This window comes from Prunus avium, chromosome 2 (assembly GCF_965620075.1).
Source record: "Prunus avium chromosome 2, drPruAviu1.hap1.1, whole genome shotgun sequence".
NCBI lineage: Eukaryota > Viridiplantae > Streptophyta > Magnoliopsida > Rosales > Rosaceae > Prunus > Prunus avium.
The window spans coordinates 30629120-30649725 of record NC_142285.1 but is presented as its reverse complement, the minus strand read 5'-3'; the positions used below and the strand labels follow the sequence as shown (position 1 = coordinate 30649725).

At 37.2% G+C, this 20606-nt stretch overlaps 2 protein-coding genes and 2 pseudogenes across 3 annotated transcripts; all 4 read left to right on the top strand.

Annotated features, from left to right (window-relative positions):
• The first annotated feature begins 548 nt into the window (after positions 1-548).
• On the top strand, positions 549-2014 carry LOC148296836 (uncharacterized). Its single transcript, XM_088247862.1, has one exon. The coding sequence runs from the start codon at positions 549-551 to the stop codon at positions 1323-1325; it is 777 nt and encodes a 258-aa protein (XP_088103988.1). The 3' UTR covers positions 1326-2014.
• Positions 2015-3926: 1912 nt separating this feature from the next.
• LOC148296835 (secreted RxLR effector protein 161 pseudogene) lies at positions 3927-4601 on the top strand (annotated as a pseudogene).
• Positions 4602-5880: 1279 nt separating this feature from the next.
• LOC110746355 (uncharacterized) lies at positions 5881-8507 on the top strand (annotated as a pseudogene). The gene is made up of 4 exons (XR_015833574.1): positions 5881-6189; positions 6528-6646; positions 6960-7250; positions 7514-8507. The product of XR_015833574.1 is annotated as an uncharacterized LOC110746355 (transcript).
• Positions 8508-13498: 4991 nt separating this feature from the next.
• On the top strand, positions 13499-20325 carry LOC110746325 (plasma membrane ATPase 1-like). The gene is made up of 22 exons (XM_021946538.2): positions 13499-13605; positions 13857-13966; positions 14112-14231; positions 14333-14431; positions 14666-14803; positions 15044-15178; positions 15397-15576; positions 15727-15933; positions 16052-16171; positions 16582-16701; positions 16799-16921; positions 17015-17119; positions 17201-17345; positions 17460-17624; positions 17708-17946; positions 18045-18077; positions 18176-18257; positions 18343-18503; positions 18803-19015; positions 19436-19618; positions 19770-19948; positions 20062-20325. Exons 2-22 carry the CDS (start codon positions 13913-13915, stop codon positions 20156-20158), a joined length of 2898 nt encoding a protein of 965 aa, XP_021802230.1. The 5' UTR covers positions 13499-13605; positions 13857-13912; the 3' UTR covers positions 20159-20325.
• Positions 20326-20606: the final 281 nt, after the last annotated feature.

Genomic DNA, 20606 nt, shown 5'->3' with positions numbered 1-20606 from the left:
CTGCAGATTGACAATGAAGAGGATGAAGAAATCAAAGGAGCTGAAGAACTTTCCTTTTATAGCAATAGCCGTTATAGGTTATGTCCAACGGCTAGTTTTCTTACTATTTTGGGAAACTCTACAGCTGTCTTTCTTAGCTGTCTTAGTCCTATCTGTTGTAACGATTCCTTGCCTAGGTGTAAGAATCGTAGCCTCCAATGACCTTGAAAGGCTGGAGATGAATCCTAGTGTCCTAGATATTTTAGGATCTGTTTTTTGACAGAATGAGTCATGCATATATTCTGTGTTCTTGGCTCTGTTGAATATACAAGAAAATATACTGAAACATTTATTCTCTCTGAGTTTTCTCTCCTCTGCATACGTTGCTAACAAAAGGTTTTGTTTGTTGCTAACCAGAAAGTTATATATCAAAAATCAACATGGTATCAGAGCTTGTGGTCTGATTTCAGAGAGGGGCGTGAGCTGTGAGAAAGAGGGCTTTCCTGAGAAATTTCCAAAAGGGATAAAGGTTGCTCTTTTAGTGTTTGGTTCACTGAGACTCACTCAAAATGGTGGGTTCAGGTTCTTCAAGTGGAGATTTAAGAACTCCACAGTTTAATGGTGCAAACTATGATTTTTGGTCAATAAAAATGGAGACTATTCTCATAGCATATGATCTATGGGATGCAGTGGAGCTTGGATTATATCCACAGCCGATTCTTGAGGAGGAAGAACAAGAGAGTTCTGAAGGAGAAGAAGGCTCTGTAAAAGAAGAAGATGAGACTGTGCAAATTCCAGTGGAAGCACCTACTATCTCCAAAGAAGATAAGATAAAAAATGCCAAGGCTTTGAGTCTTATTCAAGGAGCACTAACTGATGAACTCTTTCCTCGCATCAGAAATGAGAAGACTGCAAAAGGTGCTTGGGAAATTCTGAGAAGAGAGTTCAGAGGAGATAAAAAGGTAAGAGCTGTGAAATTACAAGCCATTAGAGCTGATTTTGAATATTTAAGAATGAATGATGCTGAATCTCTGGATGACTACTTTGCTCGATTTTTTGGAATTGTAAACAACTTGAAATCTCTAGGAGAAGATGTAACAGAGAAAAGGATTGTCCAAAAATTGCTGATGAGTATAAGTAGGAAGTACAAGTCCATAGTGTCAATCATTGAAGAAACCAGAGACCTTGAAACTATTAGAGTTGAAGAAATTCTTGCATCTGTCAAAGTCTATGATAAAAGAGAGGATTTGCATGATGAAAGGGATAAGTTGGCAGGAACTGAGAAAGCTTTTAGCAGCCTCAGAGTTGGAAATAATCAAGCTTCTGGAGCTAACAAAAGTTCTTAGGGAAAGCAAAATCAAAAATGGCAAGGACAAAACAAAAAGGGCTCGAATTGGTCTCAAGGTGGAAACTCAAATTGGAATAATGGCTCTGGAGGGAATTGGAACAATAGTTTCAATTCACAAAACAAAATAGAAGGAAGTAGCAGTCAAGGTGGTGTGAAACCACAGTGCCAAGTGTGCCAGAAATACCATTTTGGTATCTGCAGATATAAAGGAAAACCCAAGTGTGGGAAGTGCAGTCGATTTGGCCATTTAACTAAGGACTGTGAAAGTGGTAAACAAGTTGCAAACTGTGCAAAGGAAGAAGAGGTAACCACAGGAACAATGTTCTATGCTTTTCATGCAAGTTCAATTGCATCAAGCAAGTCTGTGTGGTTTGTTGATAGTGCATGCAGCAACCACATGACCTCTCAACAGTCTTTATTGATCAATCTTGATATGTCAGTGACCTGCAAAGTGAAAATGGGCACTGGTGATCTTGTTCAAGCCACAGGAAAAGGGACACTTGTAGTTGAGACAAGAAAAGGGAAAAGATACATGAATGAAGTGCTGCTAGTCCCTGGTCTGAATGAGAATTTGTTGAGTATAGGACAAATGCTGGAGCATGGGTACTACATTCTATTTGGAGGAAATCATGCATTAATATGTGATGACAGCAGCCTTGATAATGTTGTTGCCAAAGTTGAAATGGCTGGAAATAGATGTTTTCCATTATCTATGGAATCTATCTGCTCAATGGCAATGAAAGGAGCAGTACAAGAAGATCCATGGGTTTGGCATAGAAGATTGGGGCACTTGAACTTTGCAAGCATGAAAAAAATGCAGCAAACACAAATGGTGCTAGGCTTGCCTAATTTCTCAGAAAAGGAAGGAGTATGTGAAGGCTGTGTGTATGGTAAAAGACACAGAGAACCATTTGAGAATGAGAAGCCTTGGAGAGCCAACAGTCCACTTGAGTTGATACACACAGATGTATGTGGTCCAATGCAAAATGAGTCCATTGGAGGAAATAAATACTTCATCACATTCATTGATGACTATTCAAGAATGTGTTGGGTATATTTTCTAAGAAACAAGTCAAGTGTGATAAGTGTGTTCAAAAAGTTCAAAGCATTTGTTGAGCTACAAAGTGGATTCAATTTAAAGAAACTAAGAAGTGACAGAGGTGGAGAGTACACTTCTCATGAATTCCTTGAGTATTGCAGTGATCTTGGCATGGAGAGGCAACTGACTATTGCCTACTCACCTCAGTAAAATGGGGTTGCTGAGAGAAGAAACAGAACCATCTGTGAAATGGCAAGATCAATGATAACTGAGAAGAAAATTCCTGTAAAGTTCTGGGCTGAAGCAGTTGGTACTGCTGTGTATATGCAAAATAGGTGCTATACCACTACAGTCACAGACAAAACACCATTTGAAGCTTTCACAGGAAGAAAACCTGGTGTAAAACACTTAAGAGTGTTTGGAAGCATCTGTTACAGTCACATTCCATCAAATCTTAGACAGAAGTTTGATGACAAAGCAAGCAAAGGAATCTTTATGGGTTATGGCAGTTGTGAGAAGGGTTACAGGATTTATAATCTTCAAACTGAGAAGATAATACTCTCAAGAAGTGTTGTTTTTGATGAGAACAAATCCTGGAATTGGGAAAGCAAGCAAGTTGAAACTGTCTCCATGCCTTTCAGTTTTGGAAATGAAAATTCCGAGACATCTGAAACAGATGAACTTCCTCATGAAACTCAAGGCATTGACTCTCCAAATCCCACTCAACAAACCACAGATGATGAACATACCTCTGGAAGCAATTCCAGTGGTTCCAGTCAAGGTTCAACTCCAAGCAATACACCAGTAAGGCTAAGAAGCTTGGAGGACATCTATGCAAGATGTCATATGACTATTATTGAACCAGAAACATATTATGAAGCTATTGAAGACAAAGCATGGAAGGAAGCAATGGAAGCTGAGATTGAAACTATAGAAAAGAATGGAACTTGGGAGCTGGTGGAAAGACCTACACATAAACCAGTCATAGGAGTAAAATGGGTGTTCAAAACCAAGCTTAATCTGGATGGATCAGTTCAAAAACACAAGGCTAGGCTTGTAGCTAAAGGGTATGCTCAGAAACCTGGTATTGACTTTAATGAAACCTTTGCCCCAGTGGCAAGGTTAGATACAATTAGAACTTTGATTGCACTTGCAGCACAAAAGGGTTGGAAGTTGTTCCAACTAGATGTGAAGTCAGCCTTCTTGAATGGAGTACTTGAGGAGGAGGTTTATACTGAGCAACCAGAGGGCTTTGAAGTGAAAAAGGCCAGTCATAAGGTTTATAAGCTAAGGAAGGCTCTCTATGGTTTGAAGTAGGCTCCCAGAGCCTGGTACAGTGAGATTGACACTTATCTCACTAGCTGCAAGTTTCAAAGAAGCATTAGTGAGGCCACCTTATATACCAAGACTGATGAAGAGGGAAAATTGATCATTGTCTCTATATATGTGGATGATATAGTGTATACTGGAAACAGTAATGCATTGCTCAGTGAGTTTAAAAGGGACATGATGCAAAAGTATGAAATGACTGATTTAGGACTCTTACATCATTTCTTAGGAATGGGAGTTCTACAATCTGATAAAGGGGTGTTTATTCATCAAAGCAAGTATGCAAAGTCCTTGCTTGTGAAGTTTGGCCTCGAGGATTGTAAATCAGCAACAATTCCTCTACCCACTGGTGAAAGACTAAAGAAAGTTGATGGAAGTGAATTAGCCGATGAAGGTCTGTTTAGAAAAATTGTTGGTAGCTTGTTATATTTAACTGCAACCAGGCCTAATATAATGTTTGTAGCCAGTCTGTTATCAAGATTCATGCACAGCCCCACAAAGAAGCACATGGGAATTGCAAAAAGGGTTCTCAGATACATTCAAGGCACTCTCAGCTATGGCATTGAATTTACAAGGGACAAGAATGATGTTCTGATTGGTTTTTGTGACTTTGATTGGGCTGGCAGTGAAGATGACAGTAGAAGTACATCTGGATATGCATTCAGTTTTGGTAGTGGAGCTTTTTCATGGGCTTCAGTCAAGCAAAACACAGTTGCTTTGTCAACTGCAGAAGCTGAATACGTTTCAGCAGCTGAGGCAACAGCTCAAGCTATCTGGCTAAGGTTTGTGTTGGATGATTTTGGTGAAATGCAATCTGATGCAACGCCATTATTTTGTGACAACATGTCAGCAATATCAATGGTTAAAAATCCTGTTTTCCATCAAAGAACAAGACACATAAACTGAAGGTATCATTTCATAAGGGAAGCCTTACAAGAAGGGGTGCTTGACATGAAGTTCTGCAGAAGTGAAGAACAGTTGGCAGATATTTTTACAAAAGCTCTGCCCAAAGATCGATTCAATTACTTGAGGTTGAAACTTGGAGTGAAACCAGTAAGCAGCTTAGGAGAGGCTGTTGAGAGTTAAGCTGCATACTAGCCTTGAATCAAGCTGCAGATGTTAAGCCTGCAGATTGACAATGAAGAGGATGAAGAAATCAAAGGAGCTGAAGAACTTTCCTTTTATAGCAATAGCCGTTATAGGTTATGTCCAACGGCTAGTTTTCTTAGTATTTTGGGAAACTCTACAGCTGTCTTTCTTAGCTGTCTTAGTCCTATCTGTTGTAACGATTCCTTGCCTAGGTGTAAGAATCGTAGCCTCCAATGACCTTGAAAGGCTGGAGATGAATCCTAGTGTCCTAGATATTTTTGTTAGTAAAGACAAAGACAAAACATAGACATCCCTAAATGGCTTGTCTACCACCTTGTTACTTTTCCTTGTTTTCATTTTCCTTGTTTTAGGGATGGAAACTCTCCATGTTTCCCTCCATGTCTTGTGCATTGTTTGTAACTAATAATCACCTTGTATACTTGTATATCTAACCCTTCACCAAGTAAGTAATTCCATTGGCAGATTTGAATTCTCTGCAAAACCTATCTTGTTCTTCTTGTTCTACATTCTCAACTCTCTCAATTACACTATATTTGGCAATTTTAGGATCTGTTTTTTGACAGAATGAGTCATGCATATATTCTGTGTTCTTGGCTCTGTTGAATATACAAGAAAATATACTGAAACATTTATTCTCTCTGAGTTTTCTCTCCTCTGCATACGTTGCTAACAAAAGGTTTTGTTTGTTGCTAACCAGAAAGTTATATATCAAAAATCAACACTCTTTTCTTTTCTATCAGAACTTTCAGAAGAAGCCCGCAGAACCAGAAAAAGACCGCGCACTTGTACTTCTGCTTCAATTAAAGTAAGCTCTCTCTCTCTCTCTCTCTCTCTCCCCCCCCCCACACGAGAGAGACTTACCTGCACCGGGGATAGGGCTACAGTCCTATCCCCCTGCAATTGCAGCCCGCCACTTGTCCATTTTCTGACAAAATTGGACACGTGGCGGGCTGCAATTGGAGGGGGATAGGACTGTAGCCCTATCCCCGGTGCAGGCAAGTTTTTTTCCCCCCCCACCCATAATTTTCTGATTATTGTTGTTATAATATTTTGCGGTTTGTTATTTGAATAACCTTTTGTGCCTGTTAGCTGTTTGTGAGAAGTTCTCTGATGTAATTTTCTCTATGGGTTTTTGCTTGATTAACGCCAAAATTCACAATTCTAATGATCTGGGTTTGCCTCGTCATGGAGAAAGTCTTAGAATTAAGGAAAAAAGGTTTAGATTTAGGTTTTTCTTACGTATTTTTAACTTGCCAAATAAGAGTCTTTTAGAAGGAAGGTTCTCCTTTAATCAGATTATGTGAAATATATGAGGAGGAGGAGGTTGTGCAAGGGATGCTGGAAAGAAAGCAGAAATGGTGTCTGAGATGAATGCCTTTAACAGGTTTATAATATAACTGTGGAAGGCTATTAGGTTTTTATTGGCTCACACATTCAGCATCTTCTATAGAGAAAGCCTAGAATGAATTTGGAATCTTTTACTCTAATTCTTAACCCATATCTATCCGCCATGCTCAAGCGTAGTATGTAATGTATATCTAATTTTAAACATAAAATATAGATCATTGCTTGCTCTTTTGCATTTTCAGTTGTCTTTATGTAGTTCTCACTTCTTGGTTACTGAATACATATACCAGAAAGTCATTTCTTTCAGCTTGTTAATTTCTATTAAACTCTGGCACATCCCATTCTCAGTTCTGTAATTGTCTATTTTCCTTACAGTTAATTTATTTATGGACCGTTGGCATGGGGTTCTAAAGGTCCCATTGAACCCTAATGCCAGGACCTACTACCGAGTTGCAGTATCTCTTTGCCTCTCACGTACTTCCAAGACACTAACCGTAAGTTCTGCATACTCAACCCTTTGACTCACTATGTCACATAGCTTACTATTAATAACTCAAAGACATGCAAACTTTTGTTTCCTGTCTTCAACTGAATTCTCTTGAAAGATTCACACTTTAGTCAGGTTTCCTTCTTTCTCCTGAAAATGTTAGAAATACATGACTACTAATTTCCTATGAGGCGTAGTCTATGAATTCTGAATGCATATGTCTTTTCTTCAGGACAGATCTTAAACCCTTACTATATTTGTCTCCTTTCTGACTTTGGAAGAATGAAGACTTGACTGTCTTAAAATTTTCCTGGAGACAGGTTCCTTCAGCAAATGCCATCTTTTTCAATGGAGATCGAGTATCAGGCACTGGTAATCCAGTGATTGAGAGGCTATCTGACTTGCAAAATATAGCTGAAATACTGGTCTCAAAAATTGGCGAGTCGACCAATGCTTGGGTTATTGATGCTTCTGTTTTCAATGGGCCTTTTGCTGTGTATCACGATTTTGTACCATCTGTTAATCAATGGGGAGAGCCAAAGTCATACTGCCCTGTTGGATCCCCAGATTTTGAGTCCATTATTTCGCTCTTATCAAGTTGCCTTCAAGAGGTATATATAGACCTGACGTTGTAGTGTTCCTGGCATCATTATTTTTTTTGGTTATTTAATCACTCAAGTAGTGTTTGCTTAACTGTACATTTTATGGGGAAGAGAAGAGTGTGCATGCAGATGAAATACGCTCTGCATAATATCAGTGATTGTCAAAATTTAAATTGGATAGACTGAGGGCTATTGCTTAAAATACTCATCCTTCTGATGAACTCTGAATTGCTCTTAGCAGTAGATGGTTCCCATCTCTAAACTTTTGACAGTTGCAGGTTAAGAATGACATTGCGAGAGAGAAAGAACTGCTTGTACCAGGAATATCTGCATCACATTTTAACATACCTAAAACATTAATCTTTGGATTCAGCAAGGGTGGTACTGTACTTAACCAGCTAGTTACTGAGCTTGGCTTCTCAGTTAAACCCACTGGAGATCCACCGCTCTTGGAGGAAAAGGAAATTGGTGTGGAAGACGAGATTCATATCATACCCAGAACAAAACAAAGCCTGTTAAATAGCATCAGAGAAATTCATTACGTGGATGTTGGATTAAACTCCCCTGGTGCATATGTCACTGACCTAGCGTGATTGAGAATATCTCCGAATGCCTAATACAAGGAGCTAGAGGAATCAGGTTTGTCCTTCATGGAACTCCCAGGCAATGGTGTGACAGCAGACGACCTTGTATACGCAAAGAAAAAGACAAATTGGTTCATCTGCTGGAGTCTGAATCTCAGAGAAGTGGAGGGAAATTACAGGTGTGTGAGAAATTTTATTTTCCTGATAGGCCCCCGGATTTGCAGATGCATTTTGAAGTAATTGATAAATTGGATTTGAGTTAACAGGTAAATGTAGACCAAGATTATTGTAATTATGTTGTAAAAAAAAACTGTTTATCATTCTTTTATACAAGTGAAAAAAATAAAATAATGATCTGTTAGACAGAAGGCATCATATTCATGTGAGAAAAAGGTGGGAAAATGGCAACTTCTAGGCATTCAATAGAAGAGTCTTTAGAGAAGGGAATGAATTTTTAAGGAATTTCTTCATTTGTAATATTCCTCTCCATGAAATTGTTATATTAACTATTTTCCTAGAGGATTACCATGGAAGACAACTAAACATAAGTTTTTACCCATGTTAACCATCTCATTAGGTTCCAAACAAGACTTGTCTCATGCCTAGGCAGGCATATGTATTTTACAGCCTTTGGGTCCCAAATGTGTAGCTTGGCAAATTTTTTAATGAAGGTAGCTTGGCAAATTTTAAGTTGCCAATAACAGCAGGTAAGTTTAGATTTGCAATGAAAAAGATAGATTGGTTCTTCTGCTTCAATCTGAACCTCAGAGAAGTAGGGGAAAATTACAGGTGTGAGAAATGTTTATTTTGCTGGTGGGCACCTGATTTGCAGATGCATTTTGAAATAAATGAAAAATTGGATGTGAGTCAAGCCGCTATAAAAATGTAAACTGTCGTTGTTTAATTGTATTATGAAAAAAGAAACTGATTGGTTTTTATTTTTTATTTATGAACTAAATGGACTTTACAATTGCGTTATCATTGGCTTTTGCTTACATTATGAAAACACCATGATTGTTGTAATTATTATAAAGGTAAAATAAGAAAAGTGCATTTTTACTCATCACTTTAACTTAAGATGTACTCTCATCACTCTTCTCAATACTTGATATGTGTCTATGAACATAACCATGTTCCACAAATATAGAGTAAATAATTAATTATGGTTATGCCCATGAACAAGCATCAAGTGTTGAGAATGATGATATGAGTATACAATAGGTTTAAGTGGTTTGCAAAAATATTCCTAAATAAAAAAACAGAAGAATCTTGAAGTAATGGTGGGAATTGTTGGATAATTTTTTTTTTCCAAGAGAATACCATGGACGACAATAGACAAAAGTTTTCACTCCTTGAGAGAATCATGTCATTAGGTTTCATATTAGACTTGTCACATTCCTAATATGGATCATGCAGCCTACAGGGTTTAGGCCCAAAATTTGTAGCTTAGCAAATTTAAAATGCTAATACAATGTCTTTTTAATTAATTTGTATTTTTATTTAACAAATGTGTATCTAGAATAGTACTTTCTAAGTTGAAGAGGTGATCTGACTCAAAAATGATTTGTCATTGTAAAGGGAATTTTTTTTTATATGGCTTAAAATATAGCAATGGAGTCATGCCGTACAAATCCGTCCTTGGGATTGAATTGTTTAGAATGGATTTTAGAGGACCAAGAAAAGAAGAAAAAGAAAAGGAACAACCTGAATAAAACAAAGTGAGAGAATCCTTTGGTGAAGCAGCTGCTTCTTCCCATTGGCTGAACAGTGGTTGCTAAAAAGTCCCCATACTATACTCTAAATACTCTTCAAGCCTTCTATGGTTTCTTCATTGTTTTTTTATTTTATTTTCAAGTGATTAGAGAAGGGGATTTTACACAAATATTCATTGAGTATTTGAAGATTTAACCAACTGAGCTATACCGCACTGACATCGCTATTTAATTGTTTAAAGCTCTGGCTGACCATATTTTTCTTCTGCAACTTAGGTTGCAGTAAGCCGAAAGTTTTTGTTTTATTTTACACATCATTTTGACTTTACTTGGTAGTGATCAAAGTAGAATAACTAGCTAGGCCTGGGCACGGTTCGGGTCGGTTCAAAATTTGGGCGACCCGTGGGCCGAACCGATGAAGGCTTCGGTTCTCGGATCGGATCGGGTCTAAATAAAAACCCGAAAATGGGCCGAACCGGAAATGAATTCGGTTCTCGGGTCGGTTCAGCCTTGTGATCGGTTTGGGCTTGAGCCCAATTTTACATTTTCAAAAGCCCAAATTAAATTAAATTTCAGCCAAAAAAAGCCCAAATCGAATTCTCTTTCAGCCAAAACCCTTTTTTTGTTGTCAAATTGACAAAACCTAATAAATTCTTATTAACAAGCCCAAATCACATTTTTACTTCTCTTTCAAATCCTAAAATTATGCAAATTAAACCTATAAAAATCCATCATTCCAATCTAAGTTTCTAAACAACTAAATGAATCCCACATTTACACAATCATCAACTAAGTAAGGAAAGAAAATATAACGTCTTACAATCATTACAAAAAATAACTTACAAATAAAACAAGCAATTTAAATGAAACTTATGAAATATTACAACCCATCACAAAAATACACATAAAGTCTAAAGATAATATCCTTGCAAAAAATCAGCTGCATCCATTCTTCCAAAAGCCTTAACAAAGCAACCTACATAACACTTAAAAGAATTAACACAAAGTTTCACCATAAACAAATCAGCAGCAGAGATGCTAAACAACTGTGAATGAAAACAAAAATAGGGTTAGGTTATGAACAAAATATAAACAGAGATCAAAGAAATATCAAAAGAAGGTTGTCAAAAAGGCAGTACTTCTACCCAAAATTGTTCAGAATCAATACTCACACAAAGCAGTCTTATGAAAAAGGTTTCAGTTACCCAATATTGAATTCAATCCCAAAGTACAAGCTTTTTGACCAAACCACCGAAAGCCCAAAGCCAATTATTAATTTATGCACCATAAACATAGCACTAGACAAATTAATAGTTTAGAACTATATCCAATATTAACAAGCTGATTTTCAAAATTTGAAGCACTGGTAATGAATTTTTTTACACCCAGCTGTTGACCAAGAACAAAACTCTGCAGAATTTTAGGAACACTTACAAGTGAAATACCAAGTAATGGAAATCAAATAAGAACCACCAAGAAAGTACAACAGACCAAACCTTATCTTTGCAGGGAAGATAGAGAAGAAAGAAAGCAGTTTTCAATGCAATATTATATTGTACTTTGTTTTAGTGAGAGAAAAATGCTAACTACTGGTTTAGATTTAGAATGTCTATTTCTCAGGTTTGGCTCTTTGCACTTCCATGAGGCATACGGGAGTTTTTTGAGTCATTCACATATACAGTACAGTCAAGAACCATGGAAGAGGTTTGGAAAGACATCAATCTTGCCTCTCTCTCTGAGACCACCCCAAACAGGAGATCATCACCATCACTTTAACCCCAAAGTTTCACAAAAAAAATAGAACAGATAAGAGAGAGAGAGAGAGAGAGAGAGAGAGAGAGAGAGAGAGAGAGAGAGAGAGAGAGAGAGAGAGAGAGAAGCTGACCTGCGTGCAGTGATGGAGGCGGCGCGGTGGCTGATCGACTGAGAGTGAGAGGATCGGAGATCTGAGGTGGGTCGAGAGAGAGAGAGGCGCGCCGCAGCCTCTTAGTCTTAGGTCAAAAACAAAACGAAAAATTAAAACAGAAGAGAGAAGAGAAGACTGAGTGAAAGAGAAGTGAGGAGGGTTACTGGAAAAAAAAAAAGGTGAGGGATCTGCTGCAAGCAGTCTCACATGAATATATTTTTGACCAATCACACGACGCCATGTGTAATATATATAGATTTATTTATTTATTTAATTATGTACCGGTTCGGTTCAGGTCCTCCGGTTCTGAAAAAATTAGACCCGAGAGCCGAACCGTGGACCTTCGGTTCGGTTCAGGTCCAAGTTTGACTTTTTCGGTTCAGTCAAAAAATACCCTTTTTCGGTTCGGTTTGGTTCGGTTCGTTCGGTTTGATCGGTTCATCGGTTTTTATGCCCACCCCTATAACTAGCCCATAATCCGGCCTAGTGGAAATGTACAAAGCTACCAGAATTAAAATATAGTAACCTAGGAGTTAGGGTATCAATATCTTGAAACCGACTCCTATCTCTGGCCACCAAAGAATTACAAGGAATGATTTCTTGTCTGACAAATTGAGCACATTATTATATCGTTAGATTCTCGATAATACCGTACTTTCAAAGATAAGTTTATTTGTTCAATTATTATGATTGACAAACGAACAATATAATATATATATTTTTTTAAATGGTATTCCTAACATTACTCTTGTGGTAAAAAAAGATGATTTCCCTAATATTATCCTTATTATTAACATTCTAAAAAATTAATAATGCACTCCGCAAAATGTAATTTCTCAATTATGTTTTTTAGAGTGACTTGAAAATGAGTTGTTAGGGCTCAACGACTTGAATATCACTCCCATTCCTGGTTTCTGAAGAATTAATAGGAATGATCTCTTGTGTCACAAATTTAGCATTGAGCATATTATGTTGCTAGATTCTCGATAAGACCGCACATTCAAACATGAGTCCATTTGTTCAATGATTATGATTGACAAACGAAGCATATAACATTTCACCCAAAAATTACTATTATAAGAGTTGTTATTGACACTCCAAAAAAATACAATTATGTACTTCTCAAACTGTAATTTCTTCCTTATGTTTTTAACAAGGAGGAATGCAAGATTATTTTTTGGAGCGTCAACAATAATAGTTCCTTAAAAATATTTATTATACATATAATTGCTCATTACAATTCTTTAATTATTTTTATTTGATCAAAGTCGGTCCTTGTGTGCAAAAGCCACCCAAGGATTTTTCTTCTGAATTTTTTTATTTATATTTTTTGTATTGTTCTGATCAAACTCTATCAGCAAAGTAATTTAAGTTTTCAGATGCTAGCTACTTGAGTGGTAAATTAATTATCATTGCTATGGGTTTATAGTTCAAGCGGGTAAAAACATTTATCTCTTTCATATCCGAGGTATTGTGAGTTAAAATCAGATTAAGACTCATCTTATATTAAAATATTCAGCAAAATCAACTTCCTTTCACTTCATTCATAACCTTTGTCTTTTCTAAAAAGAGAATCAAATGGGGAAAAGAGACATTATAAAATTGGAGAGAGAGAGAGAGAGAGACATTAATAAATGACAATTTGCTGACTCCGTACGGAACCTAAAGAATAGAAACGTTGCGACCAAAGCCCCTACCAGCAAATAGCGGCAAAGTAAACAACCGTTTGAACCAAAAAAAAAAAAAAACCTGTAAATAAGAAAGTATTGGTTTGGTTGGCAGAGCTTTATGCTGGCCTTGGCCGGCTGATCTTCACAAGCGGCGGAGATGTCATTTTGCATCTGGACCGACCCACATACTCTTCTTAATTTTAATTGGTACATCTTATATTGTACTTTGCCCAATTCAGAACACGTTGATTGGTTGTGTTTTGTTGGTCCCTTAGTGGTGTGGGGTGTCTTTATATATTCCAAGGCATTTGTACATTTCCTGGCACTCTCTACTCTCACTCCAAACACTGCTAAGTGCTTTCTTTTGGCTCTTGGGCTCAGGGGAGGTTAAAAGGGTAATGAAAGTTTGTGGCTTTCTATGTTGCAGAGCTGGGATTTTGCTTAATTTGCAGACCACAAGCTTTTCTGGGTTGTGATTTAATCACATTCTTGGTTAGTAATTTTCTTTGATTTGAGTATTGTGATTATGTTGATCAGCTGGTTTTTTTTCCTCTTCATTTTCTTTCTGTTGTTTTGTTAATGGTGCCATAATCTGTGTGTTGGTATCTTTCATGGGGATATATTTTCCAGGAAAAGTTAATCATGTTTATAGATAGTGTGATCCTGCAATAAGTTTTATGTCCTTGCAAAGAAAATGAAAGGAAAAAGAAGGCAAATTTTGATATGAAGTACTGTCTGTGCAGGCTCCTTACCGACAACTTGCTAGTGGAGGAGTTGAGGAGGCTAAAGGGAATCCAAAATGGTGGCGGACTCGATTGCCCTCGATGCTATCATCAAGGAAGCTGTTGATCTGGTATGACCAAATGAGCATTGATAGTAGTTTCAAGTTCTACAATTTGACAGCAGAAAGCAGAGAGAAAATAAAATGTTTCATTACTCTACAATTTGATAGTTGGAGCTAAATAGCCCTTGATAAAACTTGGATGTGATTTATGCAGGAGAATGTACCCCTGAAAGAAGTTTTTGACCATCTGAAATGCACAAGAGATGGTTTGAGCTCTGATGAAGTCCAAGAGCGGTTGGATTTATTTGGCTATAATAAACTTGAAGAAAAAAAGGTCAGAAACCAACTGTTATAGCATGATAATCTCTTTATATATATTTATGTGTTCATCCATAAGGATTGTTAAAGATTGTTTTATTTTCTGTTCATCCATAGGAAAGTAAATTCTTGAAGTTTTTGGGCTTTATGTGGAATCCTCTGTCCTGGGTTATGGAAGCTGCAGCTATCATAGCCATTGCTTTCACACAAGGAGGGGTAAGTCTATATTACTTCAGGCCAACTACCATTTGGTCTAATGGTTATTACTTTCCACTATGTTGAAGGAGGTCCTGAGTTCAAATCTCATTGACGGCCATTTCTGAATAAATCAAAAAAATATGACACTAAAATATAAAAAAAAAGTTGGGGGTGATTTTCTTCAGTGCAAGGAATCTACAGTACAGTGATTGTGACATAACCCCTTTTTTTTTTTTTTTTTTTTTTTTCCAGTCAAAACCAGCAGATTACCATGATTTTTTTGGCATCCTGGTCCTCCTCATTATCAATTCTACCATCAGTTTTATAGAGGAAAACAATGCAGGAAATGCAGCTGCTGCTCTTATGGCTCGGTTGGCCCCTAAAGCAAAGGTCTTTCTCTTGATGACTTTTGGATAAGCTAGCTTTGCAGTTTGACCTTCCCTTTCTTCTTTTGTTTCTTGTTGAAGCTCTTGCCTACATTAGCCTTACTTGGATTGGTCAATGATTAAAATTGCTCTAGATAGATTGGAATTTCTGAATGATGAAATATCTTGGCATATTGGCATGTAGTAAGAAACTATGAATTAGCATCTTGTTTCTACTTTGTTTTGACCTATGAATGTTTACCAGGTCCTGCGTGATGGAAAATGGGCTGAAGAAGATGCAGCTGTTTTGGTTCCTGGAGACATAATTAGCATCAAACTTGGTGATATCGTTCCTGCTGATGCACGTCTTCTTGAAGGAGATCCTTTAAAGATCGATCAGGTAAATCAATAAAATATGATGTGTGTATATAAGTTCGATGCCGCAGAACAGACCATGTTGAAAAAAATATATCTGTTAATGAGACAGAGTCAACAATCTTCTCTACACGCGTTCCTGTTTCTGTCTTAAGTTTATAAGCTTTTTATAATTAAGGAATATTATTGATATGGTGTAGTATCAGCCTTTCCGGAATTTGAAATTCTCCTTTTCACTTGTAGTCTGCTCTTACTGGAGAATCACTTCCAGTGACCAAAAATCCTGGTGACGGGGTTTACTCGGGATCAACATGCAAGCAGGGAGAGATTGAAGCAGTTGTTATTGCAACTGGAGTTCACACTTTCTTTGGAAAGGCAGCTCATCTTGTGGAAAACACAACGCATGTTGGCCATTTCCAGCAGGTTATTTTATAAGTCATTTTGTGTTGAGTGTTGGGTTTTGAACAACGAGAGTTTTCAAGCACTCGTGAAAAATTTCTCTACATTGTTATAATAACTAATGTCACATGTGCTCACTGATAACAAATGGCAATAATGGTTTCATGGTTGCAGGTTTTAACATCAATTGGAAATTTCTGCATTTGTTCAATTGCTGTGGGGATGGTGATTGAAATCATAGTAATATATGGAATTCATGGGAGGGAATACCGTGTGGGTATTGATAACCTACTTGTCCTCCTAATTGGTGGGATCCCTATTGCTATGCCAACTGTTCTTTCTGTTACAATGGCCATTGGTTCACATCGTTTGTCTCAGCAGGTTTGTGATTGCACAAACTCCACTTCAGAGATTGATTTGGAAGATAAAATTGAAGACATTTAATAGATTTTCCTATTTAAATTCAAAGGTGCATAATAGAAATCCATGTTTTTTGCAGGGTGCCATAACAAAGAGAATGACTGCCATTGAAGAAATGGCTGGAATGGATGTACTATGCAGTGATAAAACAGGGACACTGACACTTAACAAGCTTACAGTGGACAAAAACATGGTTGAGGTATTGCTTGTGGTCCCTTCAACTCACTTTAAAATCAATGGAACAATAAAACATAGTAAATACTTCACCCTTAGGAACATATTTTTGTAAGTTCAGTCACCGGCACACATCACAGGAAGAGGGATGTACCAAAACCAACATATTTTACACACTTAAATTAAGTGATGTCCATTAGACAATTACATATCTTAGGTGATCAGTGAAGATCAAGGTAGCAAATTTTTGCTAATGCATATTAAGAGAACTTTTTCTAATTATTCCTAGATATGAATTGAAAGCTCATGCTTTCTTCTTCTTCTTTTTTCCCTGGTAAATGAAAGATTACACTTTTTCTTATAATGAAAGCCTTTTAATGAAAGATCAATATGTTGCAATTTTCATTTATTTTGATGTTATCCATGTCACGGCAGGTTTTCGCGAAAGGTGTTGACAAGGATCAGGTTATACTTATGGCTGCAAGAGCATCGAGATTAGAGAATCAAGATGCTATTGATACTGCAATTGTTTCAATGTTGGCAGACCCTAAGGAGGTATTGTCCAAATTACTCTTTCTAAATCATTGATTTGAGTCTTATCTTTAGTTTTGGGCTGATTTTTTTTATGTAATTCTTATGTCAACTTTTTAAGGCACGAGCTGGAATCAGAGAAATTCACTTCCTTCCATTCAATCCTACGGATAAAAGAACTGCACTTACATATATTGATGCTGCTGGTAAAATGCACAGGGTCAGCAAGGGTGCACCAGAGCAGGTGAAATACAGATGTCAAAAAATTTCAGCAGTCCTGTAAACCTTAAGATTGCTAACAAAAATTTTGAGCTCTAATCAAATGTATGTTATGCAGATTCTTCATCTGGCACATAACAAATCAGAAATTGAAAAGAAGGTACATACAATGATTGACAAGTTTGCTGAACGTGGACTACGATCCCTTGGTGTTGCCCGTCAGGTAGTTAATGTCATTTGAATTCTTTACTGCCTGGTGGACATGTTTTTTGGTTTAGATTTTTGAGACAGAGATTTCCTCCAGGAAGTACCTGCTGGAACCAAAGATAGTCCTGGTGGCCCTTGGGAATTTGTTGGCCTTCTCCCTCTCTTTGACCCTCCTCGCCATGATAGTGCTGAAACAATCAGAAGAGCTCTGGATCTTGGTGTCAGTGTTAAAATGATCACTGGTACAAACCACTGAGCTTAGAATTTTTTATTTTTACTGGCCTTTTCTTTTTCCTCCATATACAGTTTCACCTTAAGCTATTAGAGATGTAACCTTCATGCATCACCATTTGCAGGGGACCAACTTGCAATTGGTAAGGAAACAGGAAGGAGGCTTGGGATGGGCACAAACATGTATCCCTCTTCAGCTCTGCTTGGTGAAAGTAAGGATGGGGATCTTGCTACCATCCCCATTGATGAACTCATTGAAAAAGCTGACGGTTTTGCTGGCGTCTTTCCTGGTTAGTCTTGTTCTTTTATTATTTAAGCGCTGTGGATTTGATTGTTTTATTCTGTTTCTCATCATATCTTTCTTTCCCTTCAGAGCATAAATATGAGATTGTGAAGAGATTACAAGCTAGAAAACATATCTGTGGAATGACTGGTGATGGAGTGAATGATGCCCCTGCCTTAAAGAAAGCTGACATTGGAATTGCAGTAGCAGATTCCACAGATGCTGCCCGCAGCGCTTCTGATATAGTTTTAACAGAACCTGGATTGAGTGTAATCATTAGTGCTGTGTTAACAAGTCGTGCTATCTTCCAGAGAATGAAAAACTATACGGTAACCTAATGATTTCAAAACATCCATGAACTAGTTAGTAAAATATTTAGTTGTCAAGAACACCTGCTTAGTTTCTTTTTCTTGTTTCCCCTTCCCAGATATATGCTGTGTCGATCACCATACGAATTGTGGTAAGCTTCCTGTTTAAGTTACTATTTTTATATGGAATCTTATAGAATGTTTCTTGCCATCAATCTTATCTCATTTCCAACATAAATGTGTATTACAGCTCGGTTTTATGTTGCTGGCTGTCTTCTGGAAATTCGACTTTCCTCCTTTCATGGTTCTTGTCATTGCTGTTCTTAATGATGGTTAGCTTTTCTAGTTTTACGCTTTTCCATCCATTTAATGAATTTTTGCTCCTGCTCATTACCTAACTTGTTAGCTTGCTGATAGGAACTATCATGACCATATCGAAAGATAGGGTCAAACCGTCTCCATTTCCCGACAGTTGGAAGCTCAGTGAAATTTTTGTAACTGGAATTGCTCTTGGTGGTTACCTGGGTCTAACGACTGTTTTGTTCTTCTGGATATCCTATGAAACCAACTTCTTTCCGGTAAATGGCCTCCCTTTTCTTGTCATGTTGTGAAGAATTTCATAAAACTTCGAACTTTTGTGGTTGGCTAACAAAATTCAGGGTGCCCTTTTATATTTTATACATAGCAGACATGACTGTTTTCTTCCCAAGTGTTTTTGTTCCAAAAGAAGTTTTGTCTTTTGTTGTTTAAATTAGGGTTGTATTCTACTGATATGGTCATTGCAAAGTCTATTGTATGTTCACTTAAAGAATAGATGAAATCATGGATAGATTTTCATTACTTTCTTGACTTTGGACACTGACCTTTCTTCTTGCAGGAAAAATTTGGTGTGAGAGACTTCAATCAACACCATTTTAATATGACAAATAAGACAGTTGCTGCTAAACTAAACGACCAGATGTCGTCTGCTCTGTATCTTCAAATCAGCACCATCAGCCAGGCCTTGATATTTGTCACTCGCTCCCGGGGTTGGTCTTTCACCGAAAGACCTGGCTTTTTGCTTGTTATTGCTTTCATCGTTGCTCAACTGGTAATGAATTTATAATTTGGTTACATGAAACATACTTTCTGCCAAATATAGGATAGATATGGTTTCTGAAACAGACTATCAAAACTAGTTTAATTAATACAAAAGAGGACCTATTTGGGTCAACTGAAAACCGTTCTAAAATCCACCCCCTCATTTTTCTTTCCTTTTCTTGAAGTGGATATTTTCTGATTTATTGTCTATAGTTTGATAAAATAATTCTAGTTTATATGAGATGTCTGATCTCCAGACACATCCTGAGATTTTAGATAAATTTTGGAGGGAAAAGCTTCATGCATTGTACACCAATTACCTCTGCCCTCTTAATGTCTCAAATTCAGTTTATTAACAGTTCCTACCTTGATATTACCCTTTTACTTCCAATGTTTCGAAATATTTTTAACGGCGAATAATTTTTTGCAGATTGCAACTGTAATATCTGCCACTGCAACCTGGAAATTTACTAACATCAGAAGTATTGGTTGGGGATGGACTGGTATAATTTGGTTGTACAATATTATCATTTACATGCTCCTTGATCCCATCAAATTTGCTGTCCGTTATGCTCTCAGTGGACAGGCATGGGGTTTGGTAGTAGATCAAAGAGTGAGTACCTGACTTCACCTTGATTGCTTAAGATTGTGAACAAACTTCTCATAAAATATGCAACGGTGATGAACGAAACTATTGTATACCTTTAATCATCATGAATTCCTTAGTTAAGACTGATTTGGTATGCTTTTATCCATCTTACCAGACCGCATTTACCAGCAAAAACGACTTTGGAAAGGAAGCTCGTGAGGCTGCATGGGCAACTGAACAGCGAACACTACATGGACTCCAATCTGTTGACAGAAAAATGTTCTCGGAGAGGAACACTTTTAGGGACATTAATCTCATGGCAGAGGAAGCTAAAAGGCGGGCAGAGATTGCAAGGTAAAGCTTACAATGGTAGAGATAATAGCTGAGTTAAATGCCGAGATATAATGAGAATTCATTTGCCTATTTGCTTATCCTTCTTTTTCTTACTTTGGTTTTTGATATTGCAGGTTGAGGGAGCTTCACACTCTCAAGGGCAAGGTTGAGTCATTTGCCAAGCTGAAGGGTATAGATATCGACGCCATTAACCAACACTACACTGTCTAACTGCTGTGATCTGGATAGTGATCCCATTCACATTCTCCTTTATACATAAACGTTCTTTCTGTATTCATTAACAAATACCAAGTCCAAGCTGGATTTTGAATAAGATTGATGTATTTCATGATGATATCTATTTAACAAGTCAAATGGAAATGCAGTTATTTAAAACATGTGTCGATATGGAGACATTCTCGTTGTCGCTTTTTCTTGCAAGAACACCAGACACCACTGGAAACAAGTTTGTGCACTTCTTTGTCTCTCATTCATTTTAGAGCTCATGATGATTGACACAGAAGAAGTGCAGATATCAAACCACACCAGAGCTGCAATGTTCTGTGTAAACAAAACTTCCTTAACATTAAAATCCAAAATTAAATGAATTGTAAACTTTGTATTTTGGATTGATTTGATAAGTATGATACATGAGAGATTTATACAGAGTTGAAAACCC

Bases quoted from the DNA above. Each gene is read 5' to 3' on its own strand.
- LOC148296836 (XM_088247862.1), top strand. From the start codon at position 549: ATGGTGGGTTCAGGTTCTTCAAGTGGAGATTTAAGAACTCCACAGTTT.
- LOC110746325 (XM_021946538.2), top strand. From the start codon at position 13,913: ATGGTGGCGGACTCGATTGCCCTCGATGCTATCATCAAGGAAGCTGTT. The intron at 16,702-16,798 runs GTATTGTCCAAA...CAACTTTTTAAG, and splicing joins TGTTGGCAGACCCTAAGGAG to GCACGAGCTGGAATCAGAGA. The intron at 18,258-18,342 runs GTTAGCTTTTCT...GCTTGCTGATAG, and splicing joins CATTGCTGTTCTTAATGATG to GAACTATCATGACCATATCG.